This window comes from Heterodontus francisci, chromosome 33 (genome assembly GCF_036365525.1).
Source record: "Heterodontus francisci isolate sHetFra1 chromosome 33, sHetFra1.hap1, whole genome shotgun sequence".
Classification (NCBI taxonomy): domain Eukaryota; kingdom Metazoa; phylum Chordata; class Chondrichthyes; order Heterodontiformes; family Heterodontidae; genus Heterodontus; species Heterodontus francisci.
In genome coordinates, this window is record NC_090403.1 from 17,505,653 (window position 1) to 17,529,135 (window position 23,483).

The window sequence follows — 23,483 nt, forward strand, 5'->3', positions numbered from 1 at the left end:
CTATGAAGAATCTACAGTTCCATCCATACCCTGTGCAAAATCCTTCCATACTGCTGGCATATCCTCTACCCCTACGAGCAAAAGTGGCCATTTGTATGAGATAGCAAATGCAGCCTCTCCCTCTGGAACCTGGGGCTCGCTTTGATGGGAGGGAGGGACAGGAAGAAAAAAACAAATTAATTAGGAAATAAGGTGCAGCCCATCACTGGGAACTAATCTGGCAATTGTCTGTTACAAACCTGCACATTTCATTCTTTGGTTTGCAATCATTGTTCGTAAAATGGCAGTGCCAGTAAGCATTTGCACCTGGACCCTAAACCAGCTCCAGAATTTCGCCCAAGTTCTGAAGAAGGGTCGCTTACCTGAAACATTAACTCTGCTCTCTCCACAGATGCTGCCAGACCTGCTGAGTATTTCCAGCATTTCTTGTTTTTATTTCAGATTTCCAGCTTGTGCAGTATTTTGCTTTTATTTCTCCTGGGTGAGATGGTCTGGAATGTCCCATGTGCATTACAAGTTACATTCACAATGATGGCGTTCTAGAACCAAATGATTTTCCTTCTAGAACTTACCAATTATCTGTTGAGCTCCGCATGCTTCCCTTTCATTCTGTAGGGAGGCTTGGTCGGTGTCTGCCCTTAAACCTATTCTCCAGGTGCTCACATTCTCTTTCTCTCCTTAAATGTTGTTCAGACAGGTTGTCGTTTCATTCATGCTCTTTCTGTGGGCTCCACTCATTTACGCTAGTGAGTTCATAATCGAAGAGAAAGAAGACATATTCAAGATACAGTCCTGTCCCGCTTTCTTAATGTTCCAGAATGCTGCCTACCTGGCCGATATGACCTTTGAACTGCCATGCTTGTGCAAGCCCGAGGATGTGGCCTCGGTTGTCTGGTACTATCAGAAGGAACTGGGCAAGGGCCACACAAAGGTGTTAAGCGATTTCAAGGGGACAAAGATCTTGGATGCTTCCCAGTTGCGTTCTGGATTGGGAATTCAGTCCAGGTTCAGTATCTTGATGTTCAGTCTTGTGGTTTTCAATGCACAGCCCCAAGATTCCGGGCATTACATGTGTGGCTCTGTAACGGGAGATTATTTCTATGGTTATGACATAGACGTGCAAAGTTACAAAAACGCACACATCACCTTCCAGGAGAAGAAGGAGAAACCCAAGTCAGATGTGCAGACCAAAACGTACAAGATCTTCACGTCCTACTGGGACTGGACCGTGTGTGATCGGTGTGGGGTGAGAGGGGAGCAGCGACGTATCGGCTTGTGTTACATCCATAGCCCTTACCTATACTTTAGGTACAAGAAGACTGTAGCTCACGTGGTTTCCTGTGGCTCAGCCGCTGTTCCCCACAGGTACCAGCACATCCTGAAGAAGAGGAAAGTTGAGATCATGGTGCGGAGCTGTTTCGTGCAGTGTCCGACCCAGTACCCCTCGATAGAAGGGGAGAAGTTCATCTTTGATATTTTTGGTTTTACGAATGACAAGAATAAACAGGCCCCTAGAGTCCCAGTGCAGACCCACATCCATGCCATAGCGTACCCCTTGACCATTGCCTGTCCAGGAGCCAGGGCAGAGCACGCTGTGGCTTGGGACAAGGGACGCCGGCAGCTGTACAGGGATGAATATATGATGGGCGTGAACCACAGCATGAGACTGTATATTGATCAAGGCAATCACCTGGTTTTCCGCTCTGTTCAGCTGAATGACATTGGGACCTATTACTGCTGGAGACAAGGCCAGATAGTGGCCGGAATCAAGCTGAGGATCGGCCTCCCGCCCAGGATCCACAGGAATTTCACCGACGATGAGTCCATCTTTGCAATGCAAACTATTCTCAGCTCCTACTTCATATTGACAATAATATTTATCTTCCTGAAATGCATGAAATGTTTCAATTATTTTTTTAATTGTTTTTAAAATAGGAACACTCAGCCCTTCGAGTCTGTTCAAAGAAACTATTCAAAGTCAATGTCTCATTGTGGATTATATTTGTAGGTATATTTTTTAATCAACGTGTGCTTGTCTGGAATCCCAGCTCACTTTTCAATGGGCCTTGGGGCATCTCAGTTATTAAATGGGCAGAGTGATCTCAGATACCTGTCTATACGTTTGGTGTCCTGTCAGGTAAGTGCATGTTAAACAACGTAAGGCATGTAAGTACCAGGTTGAATAGCCACAGTAAGCTTCTGTTAATAGAAACTATAGATCCACATATTAGAGATTGGTTCTCCAGTAGTTGTAATGGTTATACAAGCTCAGGACTGGAGTTTGGGAGACATTACATCATTAATCATCCATGAGGAGAGATTCAAAATATCGTAAAAAAACTTGCAATTATATAGCACCTTTCGCAACCTCAGTTCATCTCAAAGCGATTTACAGCCACTGAAGAACATTGGAAGTGTAATCACTGTTGTAATAGAGCAAACATGGCAATTTGCACACAGCAATCTGTTAATGACCAGATGATTGCTTTTGTGATGTTTTAGTTTTTAGTTTTAGAGATACAGCACTGAAACAGGCCCTTCGGCCCACCGAGTCTGTGCCGACCAACAACCCCCCATTTATACTAATCCTACACTAATTCCATATTCCTACCACATCCCCAACTGTCCCTATATTTCCCTACCACCTACCTACACTAGGGGCAATTTATAATGGCCAATTTACCTATCAACCTGCAAGTCTTTGGCATGTGGGAGGAAACCGGAGCACCCGGAGGAAACCCACGCAGACACAGGGAGAACTTGCAAACTCTGCACAGGCAGTACCCAGAATTGAACCCGGGTCGCTGGAGCTGTGAGGCTGTGGTGCTAACCACTGCGCCACTGTGCCGCCCCTGCGGGTTTGACGGGTAAATAATGCCAGAAGACTAGGGATAACTCCCTGCTCTTCTTCAAAATAATGCCATGTGATCTTTTATGACTACCTGGGAGGAGCAGGCAGGGCCTTGGCTTAACACCTCATCCAAAAGATGGCACCTCTGACAGTGCAGCACCCCCTCAGTACTGCACTGGAGTGTCAGCGTAGATTTTGCACTCAAATCTCTGGAGTGGGACTTGAACGCACAACCTTCTGACTCAGAATAGGTATGTAATAAATCAGTCAAGAACACTGAGGGGAGGCAACAGTATAAATAGGCGTGTGTTATGGATGTACTGGGAAGGAATAAGACTTCAATGCTGCAGAGAACTAATGATCTGTAGTGCATGGAATGTCCAGAGTGTAAAAAACAACTCGTGACATTGAAAGCTTACACAAAAAACGGTAGCAGCTAACCTCACCACTAAACAAGCATGCATGTCAACAGTGTACACACAGATTGTGATGATCTATGGGACCCAAGTTTGTCCTACAACACACTTGATATCCTGGGGAACTTCCTGAAGGATTTCTTAATGTGCGAATAGAATTGATAACTATATCACATATACACTGCATGTAAGGGGTTGTGTTTTATTATCTCATTGACTTGAATTAATAAAAAGTATTAATCAGATATTTTTAGTGATTCATAGTTCTTGAACTTGTATTGGAAGGAAAGGATGTACGACAATATCCTATAATATCTCCATAAAAGGGCAATTGAGATATACGACAATATCCTATAGAAACCCAACAAAGTGAATATGTCCTGAATGTAGTGAAATCAAAAATCTATTCTTTACAATTTTGCTGTGCCAAGTAAAGAGAGGAAATGTTTAAATATGTTCATGGCCTCAACCCTCACAGCCCTTAGTCCAGTTGGGTTCCTGAAGCTCCACCTAGATCAACAGCCCTGTGAGACCCCCCCCCCTTAGTGAAAGCAGAACTCTCAATATCTCCCTGATCCAGCCCGACCTCGCACTAGCTCAGCTCCAAAGGTGTGGTGTTCTTAGTGTGTATCAACGAATGACCAATCTATTCACTGTGTGAGGAAACTGTGCTCACCTCACAAACAATGCATTGATTTTCTTTATCTGAATGTATTTGAGAAAAAATATAAAAAATAAGCAAAATGAGAAATTGCTGCAACTGTAAGTAAGGGACACGATGCTGCAGCTGGCACTAGGGTTACTGACACAGACTACCAGCAGGGAGCAGCAGAACTGTCTGACTCCAGGGCCCCCAATAATGTTTTGGTGCAACCTGTTCGCCCCTGGGAACCTGGGTAATCAGGCAAGGAAGCCTGAGGTCTACTTCCTGCCCGAGGGGTGACCCTGGCCTGCCCCATGAGTGCCTGGTGAGTTGAGAACCTGTGCTGTTTACATGCTATTAGTGCAAGAAATCCCCCCACCCAGACCATTGCTGTCCCAATATGACCTTAGCAACATACTGAGTGCATTAGTTAAATATTACAGTTATAATTTCAGAGCCAGCATGTCTGTGCAGTCCAACTCACCAAAGCTTATTTTTCACCATTTTTTAATTATTAGAAAACTAAAGTCATTCTTCATACTAAAGGACACCACCAAGCTTAAAAAGTGTAAAAGAAAAAGCAAGTAGTAACAACATCAAGTTTGAGTTTTTAAATCCTCCCAGAGCCTTGAGCACATAATCAAGGTGACACTTCTGTGTAGGACTGAGGAAGGAGTGCTGCACTGTCAGAGGTGCCATCTTTTGGACGAGGTGTTAAAGTGAGGTCCTGTTTGTCTTCTCAGCTGGATGTAAAAGATCCCATAGTACTAGAAATGCTGGAATCACTCAGCAGGTCTGGCAGCATCTGTGGAAAGAGAAGCAGAGTTAACGTTTCGGGTCAGTGACCCTTCTTCGGTTCCGAAGAAGGGTCACTGACCCGAAACGTTAACTCTGCTTCTCTTTCCACAGATGCTGCCAGACCTGCTGAGTGATTCCAGCATTTCTCTCTGCTTCTCTTTCCACAGATGCTGCCAGACCTGCTGAGTGATTCCAGCATTTCTTGTTTTTGTTTCAGATTTCCAGCATCCGCAGTATTTTGCTTTTATCCCATAGTACTATTTTGAAGAGGAATAGGGGAGTTTTCCCAATGTCCTGGCCAATATTCATCCCTCAATCAACATCACTAAAAAAGAGATTATCTAGTCATTATCATATTGCTCCTTGTGGGAGCTTGCTTTCTGCAAATTGGCTGCTGTGTTTCCTACACTTCCACAGTGAGAACACTTTAAATGAATTTTGTTGGTTGTAAAGCACTTTGGGACATTCTGAGGTCATGAAAGGCGCTATAGAAATACGGACATACAAACAATGACAGATGAACAAAGACTCTCTGATCCATCCAATTGTGATACCTGAATATATGCACTCTCTACCCCACCTGAAACTATGTGATCTCCTGGGAGGGATGAAAAACCAGATAAAAACTGAGGCCAACTTGGAAGAAAAATATCTGGGAGAATCCTCTCTGACTCATCAAGGTGAATGAAACTAGGCGAGGAGATCACTCTGGCCCCAAACTCAAAATCAGATTATCTAGTCATTATCACATTGCTATTTGTGGGTGCTCACTCTGCACAAATTGGCTGACACGTTTCCTACGTTACAACAGTGAGTACACTTCAGAAGTACTTAAATGTCTGTAAATTGCTTTGGGATGTCCAGTGGTCAAGAAAGGTGCTATATAAATGCACGTCTTTCTTTCTTTCTGAGTTCCTTGAAGTACCTACCGCTTGTAAGCGGTGACGTCCGCCCCAACTAGAAATACATCCAGCTCTTGCTTGAAGACATTCAATGACTTGCCGTCCACCACACAAGTTGGAAGCCTGTTCCAGAGTTCGAGTATTGTCTGGGAAAAGAACCACCTCCTGACATCTGAACTAAATTTGGCCTTAGACAATTTAAAGTTGTGACCCCCTGGGTTCCACCTGAACCTATTGGAACAAACTGTCAACTGGAACACAATCTATTCTCTTCATCATCTTATAACCCTCAATTGGGTTATCCCTAAATTTACACTTCTCTAAAGTATAGAGTCCCAGCTCTTCTAGCTTATCTTGACAAGTAAGATGCTTTATACAGGGAATTGGTCTAATGATCCTGCTCTGCACCTTTTCCAAAGCCTCAATATCACCCACCATGTGAGGAGACCAAAATTGGACACAATATTCCAACAGGGACCTGACAAAAGGTTTGTACAATAACAACATAGTATGCTTTATAATCAATTGTCCTTATTCACTCAAGCTATTGCCTTACGGTATTACTCATGAACTTTTGGAGTTGTATGCACTGGAATGTCTAAATATAATTCTTTTTCCACTTTTAATGCTTTCCCCTGAAGGATGTATATGTATATTGATCATTCATCCTGCACTTATCCAAATTAATCATCATTTGCCTGTAACAAGCCCAATCCCCCAATACATTAAGATTCACCTGAAGCAGCTGTACATTGCCTGCAGTCGGAACACTCGTACAGACCTTGCATCATCTCAAATTTGCAGATCGTGCCACCAACACCTGCATCCAGATCATTCATAAAAAATAAAGAGCAACTGTTCAAACACTGATCCCCCAGGGATGCCATGGGTGATTGGTGTCCAAACAGATCCAAATCCATCTACAACTACTTTCTGCCAACCAGTTCTCAATCCAGCTCAATATATTGCCACTAATACCAGAGGTTTTAATCTTGTAGAGAAACCTCATCACAGAATCAAAGAATTGTTACAGCACAGAAGGAGGCCATTTGACCCATCGTATCTGCAACGGCTCTCTGAATGAGCAATTAACCTAATGCCATTCCCCTGTCTTCTTCCCATTACCCTGCACATTCTTTCTTTTCAGATAACAGTCTAATTCCCTTTTGAATGCCTCAATTGAACCAGCCTTCACCACACTCTCAGGCAGTGCATTTCAGATCCTAAACACTCGCTGCATGAAGAAGTTTTTCCTCATGTTGCATTTGTTTCTCTTGCCAATCACTTTAAATCTGAGCCATCTCATTCTAGATCCTTTCATGAGTGGAAACAGTTTTACCTTATCCACTTTGTCCAGACCCCTCATGATTTTGAATACCTCTATCAAATCTCCTCTCAGCCTTCTCTTCCAGGAAAACAGTCCCAACCTCGCCAATCTGCCTTCATACCTGAAGTTCCTCATCCCAGGAACCATTCTTGTGGATATTGTCTGTACTCTCTCCAATTTCTTTACATCTTTCTTAAAGTGTGGCGCCCAGAACTGGACACAATATACCAGCTGAGCCGAACTAGTGCCTTATACAAGTTTAACATAACCTCTTTGCTTTTTTACTCTATGCTCCTATTAATAAAGCCCAGGATACTGTACGCTTCATTAACCAATCTCTCAACCTGTCCTGCCACCTTCAATGACTTATGCACATATACTCCCAGGTCTCTCTGCTCTTGCACCCCCTTTAGAGTTGTACCTTTTATGTTACATTGTCTCTTCATGTTCTTCCTACCATAATGAATGACTTCATACTTCTCCGCATTGAACTTCATCTACCACCTGTCTGCCCATTCCACCAACTTGTATATGTCCCTTTGAAGTTCTACACTTTCCTCCTCACAGTTCACAATTGTTCCAAGTTTCATATCATCTGCAAATTTTGAAATTGTGCCCTTTACACCAAGCTCTAGGTCATGAATATGTATCAGGAAGAGCGAGGGTCCCAACACTGACCCCTGGGGAACTCCACTACAAACCTTCCTGCAGCCCACAGAATATCCATTAACCACTACTCTCTGTTTCCTGTCACTCAGCCAATTTCATATCCATGTTGCTACTATCCCTTTTATTCCATGAGCTATAATTTTGCTCACAACCCTGTTGTGTGGCACTGGATCAAATGCCTTTTGGAAGTCTATGCACACCATATCAACAGCATTACCCTCACCAACCCTTTCTGTTACCTCTTCAAAAACACTCCAGCAAGTTATGTAAACATGATTTTCCCTTATCAACTCGGTGCTGGCTTTCCTTAATTAACCCACATTTGTCCATGTGTCTATTAATTTGGTCCAGAATTATTGTTTCTAAAAGATCCCCCACCCCAAACCAAAATTAAACTGACTGGCCTGTAGTTGCTGGGCTTATCTTTGCAGCCTTTTTTGAAAAAGGGTGTGACATTTGTAATTCTCCAGTCCACTGGCACCACCCCTGAATCTAAGGAAGACTGGAAAATTATGGCCAGTGCCTCCGCAATTTCCACTCTCACTTCACTCAGTATCCTTGGATGCATCTCATCTGGCACTGGTGATTTATCCACTTTAAATATAGACAGCCTATCTAATACCTCCTTATCAATTTTAAATTCTTCTAGTGTATTAATTGCCTCCTCTTTTACTGTGGCCTGGGTGGCATCTTCTTCTTTATTCATTTAATATCTCAGCTATTCTCCCTGCCTCCATGCATAAATCCCCTTTTTAGAACAAAGAACAGTACAGCACAGGAACAGGCCATTCGGCCCTCCAAGCCTGCGCCGATCTTGACGTCTGCCTAAACTAACACCTTCTGCACTTCGGGGGCCCATATCCCTCTATTCCCTTCCTATTCATATATTTGTCAAGATGTCTCTTAAACGTCGCTATCGTATCTGCTTCCACCACCTCCCCTGGCAGCAAGTTCCAGGCACTCACCACCCTCTGTGTAAAAAACTTGCCTCGCACATCCCCTCTAAACTTTGCCCCTCGCACCTTAAACTTATGTCCCCCAGTAACTGACTCTTCCACCCTGGGAAAAAGCTTTTGACTATCCACTCTGTCCATGCCGCTCTTAACTTTGTAAACCTCTATCATGTCGCCTCTCCACCTCCGTCATTCCAGTGAAAACAATCCGAGTTTTTCCAACCTCTCCTCATAGCTAATGCCCTCCAGACCAGGCAATATCTTGGTCAACCTCCTCTGTACCCTCTCCAAAGCCTCCACGTCCTTCTGGTAGTGTGGCGAATTGCACGCAATATTCTAAGTGTGGCCTAACTAAGGTTCTGTACAGCTGCAACATGACTTGCCAATTTTTATACTCTATGCCCCGACCGATGAAGGCAAGCATGCCGTATGCCTTCTTGACCACCTTATCCACCTGCGTTGCCACTTTCAGTGACCTGTGGACCTGTACGCCCAGATCTCTCTGCCTGTCAATACTTCTAAGGGTTCTGCCATTTACTGTATACCTCCCACCTGCATTAGACCTTCCAAAATGCATTACCTCACATTTGTCCGGATTAAACTCCATCTGCCATTTCTCCGCCCAAGTCTCCAACCGATCTATATCCTGCTGTATCCTCTGACAATCTTCATCATTATCCGCAACTCCACCAACCTTTGTGTCGTCCGCAATCTTACTACTAATCTGACCAGCTACATTTTCCTCCACATCATTTATATATACTACAAACAGCAAAGGTCCCAGCACTGATCCCTGCAGAACACCACTAGTCACATCCCTCCATTCAGAAAAACACCCATCCACTGTTACCCTCTGTCTTCTGTGACTGAGCCAGTTCTGTATCCATCTTGCCAGCTCACCTCTGATCCCGTGTGACTTCACCCATGCGGGACCTTGTCAAAGGCTTTACTAAAGTCCATATAGACAACATCCACCGCCCTTCCCTCATCAATCATCTTCGTCACTTCCTCAAAAAACTCAATCAAATTAGTAAGACACGACCTCCCCTTCACAAAACCATGCTGTCTCTCGCTAATAAGTTTGTTTGTTTCCAAATGGGAGTAAATCCTGTCCCGAAGAATCCTCTCTAATAGTTTCCCTACCACTGACGTAAGGCTCACCGGCCTATAATTTCCTGGATTATCCTTGCCACCCTTCTTAAACAAAATAACAACATTGGCTATTCGCCAGTCCTCTGGGACCTCACCTGTAGCCAATGAGGATGCAAAGATTTCTGTCAAGGCCCCAGCAATTTCTTCCCTTGCCTCCCTCAGTATTCTAGGGTAGATCCCATCAGGCCCTGGGGACTTATCTACCTTAATGCTTTGCAAGACACCCAACACCTCCTCCTTTTTGATAATGAGATGACTGAGACTATCTGCACTCCCTTCCCTAGGCTCATCATCTACAAAGTCCTTCTCCTTGGTGAATACGGATGCAAAGTACTCATTTAGCACCTCACCCATTTCCTCTGGCTCCACGCATAGATTCCCATCTCTGTCCTTGAGTGGGCCAACCCTTTCCCTGGTTACCCTCTTGCTCTTTATATATGTATAAAAAGCCTTGGGATTTTCCTTAATCCTGTTTGCCAATGACTTTTCATGACCCCTTTTAGCCCTCTTAACTCCTTGCTTAAGTTCCTTCCTACTGTCTTTATATTCCTCAAGTGCTTTCCAGCCCTTACAAATGCTTCCTTTTTCTTTTTGACTAGGCTCACAATATCCCGTGTTATCCAAGCTTCCCGAAACTTGCCAAACTTGTCTTTCTTCCTCACAGGAACATGCTGGTCCTGGATTCTAATCAGCTGACGTTTGAAAGACTCCCACATGTCAGATGTTGACTTACCCTCAAACAGCCGCCCCCAATCTAAATTCTTCAGTTCCTGCCTAATATTGTTATAATTAGTCTTCCCCCAATTTAGCACCTTCACCCAAGGACTACTCTTATCCTTATCCACAAGTACCTTAAAACTTATGGAATTATGGTCACTGCTCCCGAAATGCTCCCCCACTGAAACTTCGACCACCTGGCCGGGCTCATTCCCCAATACCAGGTCCAGAATGGCCCCATCCCTAGTTGGACTATCTACATACTGTTTCAAGAAGCCCTCCTGGATGCTCCTCACAAATTCTGCCCCATCCAAGCCCCTAGCACTAAGTGAGTCCCAGTCAATATTGGGGAAGTTAAAATCACCCACCACTACAATCCTGTTACCTTTACATCTTTCCAAAATCTGTCTACATATCTGCTCCTCTACCTTCCGCTGGCTGTTGGGAGGCCTGTAGTAAACCCCCAACATCGTGACTGCACCCTTCCTATTCCTGAGCTCCACCCATATTGCCTCGCTGCATGACCTCTCTGAGGTGTCCTCCCGCAGTACAGCTGTGATATTCTCCTTAACCAGTAATGCAACTCCCCCACCTCTTTTACATCCCCCTCTATCCCGCCTGAAGCTTCTAAAGCCTGGAACATTTAGCTGCCAATCCTGCCCTTCCCTCAACCAAGTCTCTGTAATAGCAACAACATTCATATTTTCAAGTACTAATCCAAGCTCTAAGTTCATCCGCCTTACCTGTTATACTTCTCGCATTGAAACAAACGCACTTCAGACCACCAGTCCCGCTGTGCTCAGCAACATCTCCCTGCCTGCTCTTTCTCTTAGTCCGACTGGCCTTATTTACTATGTCCTCCTCATTTACTTCACTAGCTGCCCTCCTGCTCTGGTTCCCACCCCCCGCCACACTAGTTTAAACCATCCCGAGTGATGCTAGCAAACCTTGCAGCCAGGATATTAGTGCCCTTCCAGTTTAGATACAACCTGTCATTCTTGTACAGGTCCCATCTGTCCCTGAAGAGAGCCCAATGGTCCAGATATCTGAAACCCTCCCTTCTACACCAGCTGCTCAGCCACATGTTTAGCTGCACTATCTTCCTATTTCTAGCCTCACTGACACGTGGCACAGGGAGTAATCCAGAGATTACAACCCTAGAGGTCCTGTTTTTTAACTTACTACCTAACTCCCTAAACTCCCCCTGCAGGACCTCATCACTCTTCCTGCCTATGTCGTTGGTACCGATGTGTACCACAACCTCTGGTTGGTCACCCTCCCCCTTCAGAATGCCCTCTGTCCGTTCAGAGACATCTTTGACCCTGGCACCAGGGAGGCAACATACCTTCCTGGAGTCTCTTTCATGTCCACAGAAGCACCTATCTGTGCCCCTGACTATAGAGTCCCCTATAACTATTGCTCTTCTGCGCTTTGTCCCTACCTGCTGAACAACAGTGCCAGCCGTGGTGCCACTGCTCTGGCTGCTGCTGTTTTCCCCTGATAGGCCATCCCCCTCAACAGTATCCAAAACGGTATACTTGTTAGAGAGGGGGATAGCCACAGGGGATTCCTGCACTGACTGCCTGCCCCTTCTAGCGGTCACCCATCTATCTGCCTGCACCTTGGGTGTAACCACTTCTCTAAAACTCCTGTCTATGACGCTTTCCGCCACCTGCATGCTCCTAAGTGCATCCAGTTGCCGCTCCAACCGATCCATGCGGTCTGTGAGGAGCTGCAACTGGGTACACTTCCTGCAGATGTAGTCGCCCAGAACGCTGGAAGCGTCACGGACCTCCCACATCTCACAGGTGAAGCACTTCACCCCTCTAACTGACATTTCTATCACTAATTAGTTAATTGATATAAAATAAATAAATACTTATTAAATCCTTACTAAATTATGATACACTTCACTATGTGGTCCCTAGTGCTAGATTTCTACAATAAATATTAAATGCTGTCTAAATACAGTAATCTGCTCCCTCTGGTTTAGTTACCCTACTTATTAATTAGTTAATTAGTGTTTTAATCAATTTTTTATCAGTTTTATTTTCAAATTTGGTACAGATTCCCTACCAGCCAATCAGGTCACAGCTTTCCTGTGACGTCACTTTTTCAGTTTTTTATCCACCCGAGGTAACTTACTCTGTAAACTCACCGTTCCGGAACTCCGCCCTCCGGGTCTGCTCCGAGAATCCCCGAGGTAAGTTTTTTTATATACTCACCGCTCCGGAACTCCGCCCTCTGAGTCTGCTCCGAGAATCCCCAAGGTAAGTTTTTTTATATACTCACTGCTCTGGAACTCCGCCCTCCGAGTCTGCCCTCCCTAATTAGCCCTATTCCACCTTTTACCACACTTTTACTATTTATATGCCTATAGAAGAATTTGAGATTCCCTTTTATGTTAGCTGCCAGTCTCTTTTCATACGCTTTGCATCCCTTATTTGCCTTTTCACTTCCCCTCTGAACCTTCTATATTCAGCCTGGTTCGCCATTGTATTACCTATCTGAGATCTGTCAAAAGCACACTTTTTCTTCTTCATCTTCATCTCTATCTCTTTTGTCATCCAGGGAGCTCTGGATTTATTTGCCTTACCTTTTCCTTCAAGGGAATATACCGCGACTGTGACTGAACTATCTCGTCTTTGAAGGTAGCCCATTGTTCAGCTACTGTTTTTCTTCCAACCTTTGATTCCAATTTATTCGGCCTAGATCCATTCTTACCCCATTGAAATTGGCTTTCCCCCAATTAATTATTCTTAATCTAGATTTTTCTTTGTTCTTTTCCAGAACCAACCTAAACCTTATGATACAGTGATCACTGTCACCTAAATGTTTTCCTAATGATATTTGATCCACTTGGCCCATCTCATTCCCAAGAACCAGGTCCAGCTGTGCATTCCCTCTTGTTGGACTGGAAACATACTGCTGTAGAAAATATACCTGAGCATATTCTAGGAACTCTTGTCCCTCTCTGCCCTTTACACTACTTCTATCCAGTCTATTTTTGGATAATTAAAGCCCCCCATTATAACTACCCTATATTTCTTGCATCTCTCTGTAATTTCCTTGCAAATTTGTTCCTCTCCATCTTTTCCAGTAGTCAGTGGCCTATAGACTACACTGAGCAATGTAATTGCACTTTTTTTGTTCCTTAGCTCTAGCAAATAGATTCCGTCCTTGACCCCTCTGGGATATCCTCTCTCTCCAGCACTGCAATGCTCTCCTTAATCAATACCACCACTCCTCCCCCTTTTCTTCCTTTTTTATCTTTCCTGAACACCTTGTATCCAGAAATATTTAACACCCAGTCCTGCCCTTGTCTGAGCTAGGTCTCTGTTATAGCCACAACATCATATTTCCACATGTCAATCTGCGCCTGTAACTCACCAATCTTATTAACAACACTCCGTGCATTCACATACATGCACATTAACCCTGATTTAGACTTTATTACTTTCTCCTTTACTCTGACCCGATCTAATAACTTACTATTCCCTACTCATGTGCTATCTATCTATCCCAGTATTCTGGGCACCTTGGTATTCCTCGCTCATATTTCCTCTTGGTTCCCACACCCATGCCAAGTTAGTTTAAACTCTCCCCAATAGCATATATGTGGTACCTTGTCAAAACCTTTTTGGAAGTCTAAGGAGAAAAATGTCCTCTGGGTTTCCCTCATCCACTCTCTTTGTGACTTCTTCAAAAAATATAATCCAACTTGGAAGACATGGCCTTTTTATGAACTCGTTTTGGGTGTCTGTAATATTCCTTCTCTAACTGAGTAACCATATATTGCATCCCTAATGATTGCATCAAACATCTTTCCAATTACTAATGTCAAACTAATGGGCTTATGGTTACCCGGGTCCATCTTGTCTAATTTTTTATTGATGAGGATTGTATTAGACTCCTTCCACTTCTTTCTTTCCTTATGACCGTAGGATTTGTTACTCAGAGTGCTTACTCGTATAGTCCTCTAGGGGGCAGGCACACACTGTTTCTTTGACCCTGATTCCACAGTCAGTTCACAGCAGAGTCAGGAAACAGTGCGATTTGCCAAATCACAAAATAATTACAGGGAAGGAAGGCAATTTGACCCATTTCAATTTATCCACCCAAAAAGATCCTGAAGAACACCTGCAACCCCCAGCCATTTCAGCATTCAGCTGTTGGTGAAATTATTTCCCGGGTTTGTGCCTCCTCCAGTCTATCCGGCAGCGTGAGCAAGAGCATAAAGCCTGGCTAGGGTATAAAATTAAAACCCGAGCTGACCACAGCCAGCCTGAACCTTACCCGAGCCCGAACTGAGCCCTTTACTTTTTTTTCGTGCCCGACCTGACACGAATCTCCTTCATCAGTTCCGGCAACAGGCTATTCCTACAGCTGGAGTTGTGGGGAATCATGGGTAAACCTGATCCCGTTACCTCCTGGAAGCAGAGTTCAGCCTGACTCGACCCAAGCCCGAATGCTGGAGTCGCAATTTCGACCCGACACATGTAGTCGGGTCCAGTCGGGTTCAGGTCAGGTGGCCAGACTTTACAAGAGCATACTGATCCCAAAGCTAAATTAGCCTTTTATTAGTTTGTAATCCCTTGTTCTACAATGTAACTGGTTGTAACACTTTATGGTCAAACAACCCTCCAATAATTGGAAGAAGGCCATCAGAACACAAGCTGCGAAATTAAAGGATGAATATTTAACTCCTTGCCAGCTTCTGTCTGTTATTTTAGTGGTACAGTTGCCAACCCTCTAGGATTGCCCTGGATTGCTCCCCGATTCCTTTTGACTTCAAATTTGCAATAGCTCCTCGATGTCAAGGGCAGTCTCTCTCACCTCACCTCTGGAGTTCATTCCTTTGCCCATGTTTGGACCAAGGCTGTAATGAGGTCAGGAGCTGAGCTGGTCCTGGTGGAACCCAAAATTAGCATTGATGAGCAGTTTATTGTTGAGTAGGTGCCACTTGATGGCAGTGTTGACGACACCTTCCATCACATTGTTAATGATTGAGAATCGACTGACAGGGCAGTAATTGGCCACATTGGATTTGTCCTGCTTTTTGTGGACAGTACATACCAACAGTACATTGTTGGGTAGATGCCAGTGTTGTAGCTGTATTCGAACAGCTTGGCTAGGGGTGTGGCTAGTTCTGGAGCACAGCGCTTCAGTGCTGTCAGGGCCCATAGCCTTCGCAGTATCCAGTGCATTCAGTCATTTCTTGATATCACATGGAATAACTGAATTGGCTGAAGACTGGCATCTTTGATGTTGGGGATCTCAAGAGGAGGCCAAGATGGATCATCTACTCGCACTTCTGGCTGAAGATGATTGCAAATGCTTCAGCCTTGCCTTTTGCACTGACGTACTGGGCTCCTCCATCATTGAGGATGGGGATGTTTGTGGAGCCTCTTGCTCTGGTTAGTTGTTTAATTGTCCACCACCATTCGTGACTGAATGTGACAGGACCACAACACTTTGATGAGATCCGTTGGTTGTGGGATTGCTCTGTCTGGAGCATGATGCTTCCGCTGTTAGCATGCATGGAGCTTCACCAGGGTAGCACCTTATTTTTAGGTATGCCTGGTGTTGCTCCTGGCATGCTCTCCTTTTTTTTATTCATTCATGGCATGTGGACATCGCTCGCTCGGCTAGCATTTATTGCTCAACCCTAATTGCCCTTGAAGGTGGTGTTGAGCTGCCTTCTTGAACCGCTGCAGTCCATGTGAGGTAGGGACACCCACTGTGCTGTTAGGAAGGGAGTTCCAGGATTTTGACCCAGCGACAGTGAAGGAACGGCGATATAGTTCCAAGTCAGGATGGTTTATGACTTGGAGGGGAACTTGCAGGTGGTGGTGTTCCCATGCATTTGCTGCCCTTGTCCTTCTAGTTAGTAGAGGTCGCGGGTTTGGAAGGTGCTGTCTAAAGAGCCTTGGTGCGTTGCTGCAGTGCATCTTGTAGATGGTACACACTGCTGCCACTGTGCGTCGGTGATGAAGGGAGTGAATGTTTGTAGATGGGGTGCCAATCAAGCGGGCTGCTCTGCCCTGGATGGTGTTGAGCTTCTTGAGTGTTGTTGGAGCTGCACACATCTAGGCAGGTGGAGAATATTCCATCACACTCCTGACTTGTGCCTTGTAGATGGTGGACAGACTTTGAGGAGTCAGGAGTTGAGTTACCCACTGCAGAATTCCCAGCCTCTGAGCTGCTCTTGAAGCCACGGTATTTATATGGCTTCTCCAGTTCAGGTTCTGGTCAATGGTAACCCCTAGGATGTTGATAGTAGGATTCAGCGATGGTAATGCCATTGAATGTCAAGGGGAGATGGTTAGATTCTGTTGGAGATGGTCATTTCTTGGCACTTGTGTGGCGCGAATGTTACTTGCCACTTATCAGCCCAAGCCTGGATATTGTCCAGGTCTGGCTGCATTTCTACACGGACTACTTCAGTATCTGAGGAGTCGTGAATGGTGCTGAACATTGTACAATCATCAGCGAACATCCCCACTTCTGACCTTATGTTTGAAGGAAGGTCATTGATGAAGCAGCTGAAGATGGTTGGGCCTAGGACACTACCCTGAGGAACTCCTGCAGTGATGTCCTGGAGCTCAGATGTTTGACCTCCAACAACCACAACCATCTTCCTTTGTGCTAGGTATGGCTCCAACCATCGGAGAATTTTCCCCCTGATTCCCATTGACTTCAGTTTTGCTAGGGCTTCTTGATGCCATACTCGGTCAAATGCTGTCTTAATGTGAAGGGCAGTCACTCTCACCTCACCTCTTGAGTTCAGCTCTTTTGTCCATGTTTGAATCAAGGCTGTAATGAGGTCAAGAGCTGACTGGCCCTGGTGGAACTCAAACTGAGTGTCAATGAGCAGGTTATTGCTAAACAAGTGCCACTTGATAGCACTGTCGATGATTTACTGATGATTGAGAGTAGACTGATGGGGCGGTAATTGGCCAGGTTGGACTTGTTCTGCTTTTTATGTACAGGACATACCTGGGCAATTTTCCACATTGTTGGGTAGGTACCAGTGTTGTAACTGTACTGGAAAAGCTTGGCTAGGGGTGCAGCAAGTTCTTCAGTACTATTGCTGGAATATTGCAGGGCCCTTAGCCTTTGCAGTATCCAGTGCTTTCGTTGATATCACGCGGAGTGAATCGAATTGACTGAAGTCTGGCATCTGTGATGCTGGGAAAGTCAGGAGAAGGCCGAGATGGATCATCAACTTGGCACTTCTGGCCGACGATTGTTGCAGATGCTTCAGGTTTATCTTTTGCACCGATGTGCTGGGCTCTCCCATCATTGAAGATGGGGATATTTGTGGAGCCACCTCCTCCAGTTAGTTGTTTAATTATCCACTACCATTCATGACTGGATGCAGCAGGACTGCAGAGCTTAGATTTGATCCGTTGGTTATGGGATCACTTTGCTCTGTCTACCGCATGCTGCTTACGCAGTTTGGCACACAAGCAGTCCTGGGTTGTAGCTTCACCAGGTTGACACCTCATTTTGAGGTATGCCTGGTGCCGCTCCTAGCATGCCCTCCTGCACTCTTCATTGAACCAGGGTCGATAGTAATGGTAGAGTGGGGGATATGCCAGGCCATGAGGTTACAGATTGTGTTTGAGTACAATTCTGCTGCTGCTGATGGCCCACAGCACATCATGGATGCTCAGTTTTGCATTGCTAAGTCTGTTCGAAATCTATCCCATTTAACACGGTGTTAGTGCCACACAACATGATGGACGGTATCCTCAATGTGGAGGCGAAACTTTGTCTCCACAAGGATTGTGCAGTGGTCACTCCTACCAATACAGTCATGGACAGATGCATCTGCAGCAGGCTGATTGGTGAAGAGGAGGTCAAGTATGTTTTTTCCTCTTGTTGGTTCCCTCACCACCTGCTGCAAACCCAGTCTAGGTTTCCTTGCCCATGTTTGACCTAATGCCATGAGACTTCATGGGGTCTGGAATCGGTTGAGGACTCCCAGGGCAATTCCCTCCCGACTGTATACCACCACCTCTGCTGGGTCTGTCCTGCTGGTGGGATAGGACATACCCGGGGATGGTGATGGCAGTGTCTGGGACATTGTAAGGCATGATTCCGTGAGTATGACTATGTCAGGCTGTTGCTTGACTAGTCTGTGGGACAGCTCTCCCAACTTTGGCACAAGCCTCCAGATGTTAGTAAGGAGGACTTTGCAGGGTCGACAGGGCTGGGTTTGCCATTGTTGTTTCCGATGCCTAGGTCAATTTCAGGTGGTACTTTTGGTTTCATTCTGTTTTATTGACTTTGTAGTGGTTAGATACAACTGAGTGGTTTGCTAGGCCATTTCAGAAGGCATTTAAGAGTCAACCACATTGATGTGGGTCTGGAGTCACTTGTAGGCCAGACCAGGTAAGGACAGCAGATTTCCTTCCCTAAAGGACATTAGTGAACCAGTTGGTTTTTTACAACAATCGACAATGGTTTCATTTATTATTTATTTTATTTAGAGATACAGCACTGAAACTAGCCCTTTGGCCGAGTCTGTGCCGACCAAGAACCACCCATTTATACTAACCCTACAGTAATCCCATATTCCCTACCACCTACCTATACTAGGGGCAATTTACAATGGCGAATTTACTTATCACCTGCAAGTCTTTGGCGGTGGGAGGAAACCGGAGCACCCGGCGAAAACCCACGCGGTCACAGGGAGAACTTGCAAACTCCGCACAGGCAGTACCCAGAATTGAACCCAGGTCCCAGGAGCTGTGAGGCTGCGGTGCTAACCACTGCGCCACTGTGCCGCCCTATGGCTTTTCATGCCTTTTAATTCCAGATTTATTAATTGAATTCAAATTCCACCTTCTGCAGTGGTGGGATTCAAACCCATGTCCCCAGAGAAATACTCTGGGTCTCTGGGTTACTAGTCCAGTGATGATACCACTACGCCACTGCCTCCCCCTACATGCCTCATTGAAGCATTGCCAGTGGAACAGGGACGGTGATGGAGACGTCTTGGACATCTGAAAGTTGGATGAAAGGTACAATTCTGTGGGTATGTGAGAAGCTGTCAGTTGAAGCTTTGTTAATCACTGCCATCAGTTACATAGGAACAGGAAGAGGCCGTTCAGCCCCCTTGAGCCTGTTCTGCTATTAGATCATTGCTGATGTGTACCTCAAGTCCATTTTGTCTCCTTTGCTCTATATCCCTTATGCCCTTACCTAATAATAATCTATTGATCTCAGTCTTAAAAGCTCCAATTGATCCACAGCAGCCACAGTTTTTTGGGGAGAGAGTTCCAGACTTCCACAATCCTTTGGTGTAACATGAGGGGCTAGATTTTACAAGTTTGCTGCCGATCTTGGCGCCGAGCTTCAAAAATGGCAGTCTGCCCGCATGAACTGTGGGTCACGGCCCCGCTGCGATATTCAGCGCGGCAACTCATTGAAATGGCTGGGGAGGGGATGGGTGGTCCATCCCTGTCAATGGCGTCAGGCCATTGCACTGGCGCTGATGCCATTTTTAAAGGGCTTCGAGCCTTACATTACAATTTAAATGTTTAAAGAGATATTGAATTAAAATTTCTTTAAAAAATTAAATAACTTTTAACTTCACCCCTTCCCACCATCCCCTACACAAATCAGGTTGGTTTAACCCTGCTCAGCCCCCTCCCGCAGTGAAATACTTACTTGCTCCCCCCCTCCCCACCAGTGTGCCGCATCAGATCTCCGAATAGGTATCCGAAGGCATGGGAGTGCCGGCCACTGGTAGCAATATCACTGCAGAATGGATGGCGGGAGCGGATAAGTACTTAATTCATTTATTTTAATACATTAAGCTATTTAGATTTGGCTTCCGTTGCTGGGCAACGGGGGGGTTCCAATACGAGGCATCACCGGCGGCGGCAATATTGAACCAGGCCTTCCAGGCATTGAAGCACGTTGTGGGCCTCTCATGGAAGTATTTTCCTGCCCCCACCCCCACCACAACCCTCGACGTCGGTGCGGGGGGGTGGGGGGGGGGGGGTGGGTGGTGGTGTGGGGGCTGTAAAATCCAGCCCAAGATGTTCTCAACGATTGTACGCTGGTTTCCTCCTCCTCATTATTTGATGGGCCAACTTCCCACAGTCTACCCTTCCAAGTCCCAACTCACACCAGTCCTGTTCACCCATCACCTTGTGTTTACTGACCGACACTGGCTCCTGACCTTGTGTTCTGTAAGATTTGGTCTGGCAGTCACAAATTGTCCAAAAAGGGGGTCGAAGTCATATGTGGTTTAAAAGTAGTTTATTAAGAAGGCACTAAATAGCGGCTAATTTTGAGGTGGCTTCCATATCTCCCCTTCTCAAGCACTTTATCTTGGAAGATAACAAATGGGTTAGAGCCAAAACTTTAAAAGGCAAAGTCTTTAGTTCAAATCGTCATCGAGCTGTGACATTTAATGTCTGCAGATAAGTTTTTTATTTATTTTGCGATACAGCACTGAAACAGGCCCTTTGGCCCACCGAGTCTGTGCTGACAAACAAACACCCACTTATACTAATCCTACATTAATCCCATATTCTCTACCACATCCCCACCATTCTCCTAGCACCTACCTATACTAGGGACAATTTACAATGGCCAATTTACCTATTAACCTGCAAGTCTTTGGCAGGAAACCGGAGCACCCGGCAGAAACCCACATGGAGAACTTGCAAACTCCGCACAGGCGGTACCCAGAACTGAACCCGGGTCACTGGAGCTGTGAGGCTGCGGTGCTAACCACTGTGCCGCGGTTCTTAAATTTGCTGCTGGATCTCTTGCTGTAGTATCAGTATTCATCTGGCCTTGGAAACCATCATCACCTGTTTAAAAGAAACAAAAACAAAGAATTCATTGTGGCTATGCTTGAGAGCCCAATGGGTTGATTTGTCCAATCATATCTATCAGTTTAGAAGCTTAAAATTTAACAATGCCTAAGATATAAATTTACACTAAGCAATACAAAAGTGGTTGCGTGGTGAACAATAAAAAGCTGTTGTAAGTTGCTTTTCTTCCCAATCGAAGAAGAATTAAAAACCACGTTGAATTATTTTCCCCAAGTCTTTTTAAACTTGCACAAGTTTTTGTTCATTCTTAGGAATTGAAAACAACAAAATCAGTCATAACATTATCAACTTCAAAGGAAAACATTCTCATCGGGTAGACATCATTTTAGATTAAACTCCAATCGTTTCCAAACTGTTTAGCTTCTTCCTGAAACCAAGTTTTCAATTTCCTATGTTTGCGAACAATGTCAGAACGATGACTTGGCCATGGATCAAATATATTGTGTAAGCGTACCGCTTCATAGGATCATGTACCGGCCTGATAAAACTTGTGGCACACCCTTTGTAGGGCCAGGGCAGAGATCATGAATCATGGTGGTGTAGTAGTCGGACTCAACTGATGTTAATTGTTGACGGCCTTTGGTATCAACAGTGAAGACTACCATTTTCCCACTACCATCATATTGGAGAATAGAAACCACCTTTCTGTGGGAGGCCCACTGGAGTCACATGGGGTCTGGAGTTATTTTCCTGGGTACCTGATGCACTGCAGCAACCCGGCTGAGCTCTGTTACTAATTCATGTGGCCTCTATTGCTGCCTTTCATCCTCTGCAGCTGCTGTTCAAGAGGGTCAGGAGTCATCTATACAGAAGGACGGGGAGGGCAGGACTCACTGTTACTGACAGCCTTCATAATACGCCTATTGCGGCAGTTGCGGGCATTGTGACCCAGGCGATTACATTTAAAACAGCGCACTAAGGTGCCCCTTCCCGGCACCAAGTTTCTGGACGGCCGTTAACTCCATCTGTGCAATGGGCCTTCGACGGCTGCTACCTTAGCCTTAGCGGATGCTTGGGAAATGTTACCACGAATCTGTTCCCAGACCATATGGGAATGGTTGAGCAGCTCTTCCCAGGGTGTTGTTCTAGTATTATAAATGCCCAGCGTGCTATAGACTAATGGCTGTAGACTGTTCAAAATGAGGCTTTTGAAACTCAGGGAATTAAAATGGTGACGCTCACCATCTCTTGTGTTTTGGTAAACATCGTGGAGCCTATCTGCGAAGATGCTTGGGCTTTTGGTAGAGTCCTGCTTGGTGTTAACTAGGACTTGGTGAAAGTCAATGTTGTCTTCTGCTGGTGCTTCCCTGGCCTCCACCTCTCCTAGTGTGCCTTTGATGAGAGTGTTCAGATCTATTTCTCATTTTAACTCTGGGAGGATGCAGCCAGAAGAACCGGTTTAAGGTCATCCTTCTCTAATTCTAGATGGATGACCTTAAAAATCTCCTACTTTGGTGTGAGGAAGAGGAGTCGGTGTTCATATCGACCGTCATTCCTACCTCCTGCTTTAGAACCTCGACTTAACGGCGGTAAGGGCCCAATGGCCGGGATTTTATCCTGGCGATGGGGGTCTTGACGTCAGGAAAAAATGATGACAAGAATCCTGCGTTGCCTCTTCTCTGAAAGGCCAGTGAAATCTAGTGCCAATCAGGCACTCGAGTGGACAGTCCACAGGATCAAGGACCCCGTCGCCAGAATCCCGCCCTCAGAGAGCTGCCAGCCAATCAGAGGTTTCCAACTATTCCATTGAGCAGTGCAACTGCGGATGAGGTGGCTGCTGCTGGAGGAGCACCAACTGGAGGCCCAGGAGTGGCGCTGGACCCAGGCAAGTCAGGGCGGGAGGGGTCTTGTGGGGTGGGAGTCACGGGGGAGGTGGGTATCGGGGGCGGGGGGGTCGGTAGTAAGGGCAGGGTGTGGCTCTCAGCGGCCCCCCCACTTCCCAATGCCGGATCCCCCCCACTTCCCAATGCCGGATCCCCTTTCAGGCACTGTGCCTTTTAATGTGCGACCGCACCCCGCTCCCCACCCCTGCAGCCGGAAGCAGCCCGCATGGTTTTTCCTGCCATGCTTCCCATGCAGCGATAGGGGTGCCCACCACATGGCTAATTGCGGCAATGGAGGCAGGATGAGGTCCTTTATTGGGCATTAATTGCCCAGTTAAGGGCCTCACTTGGCAATGGGGCAGAAAGGCCA

General features: G+C 45.7%; 1 protein-coding gene across 1 annotated transcript; it reads left to right on the forward strand.

The window, feature by feature from the left end:
* Positions 1 to 712: 712 nt before the first annotated feature.
* Positions 713 to 1,930, forward strand: LOC137347983 (Ig-like V-type domain-containing protein FAM187A). Its single transcript, XM_068013055.1, has one exon. The coding sequence runs from the start codon at positions 713 to 715 to the stop codon at positions 1,928 to 1,930; it is 1,218 nt and encodes a 405-aa protein (XP_067869156.1).
* The last annotated feature ends 21,553 nt before the right edge of the window (positions 1,931 to 23,483 follow it).

Coding starts and splice junctions, on each gene's coding strand:
- LOC137347983 (XM_068013055.1), top strand. CDS start 713: ATGCTCTTTCTGTGGGCTCCACTCATTTACGCTAGTGAGTTCATAATC.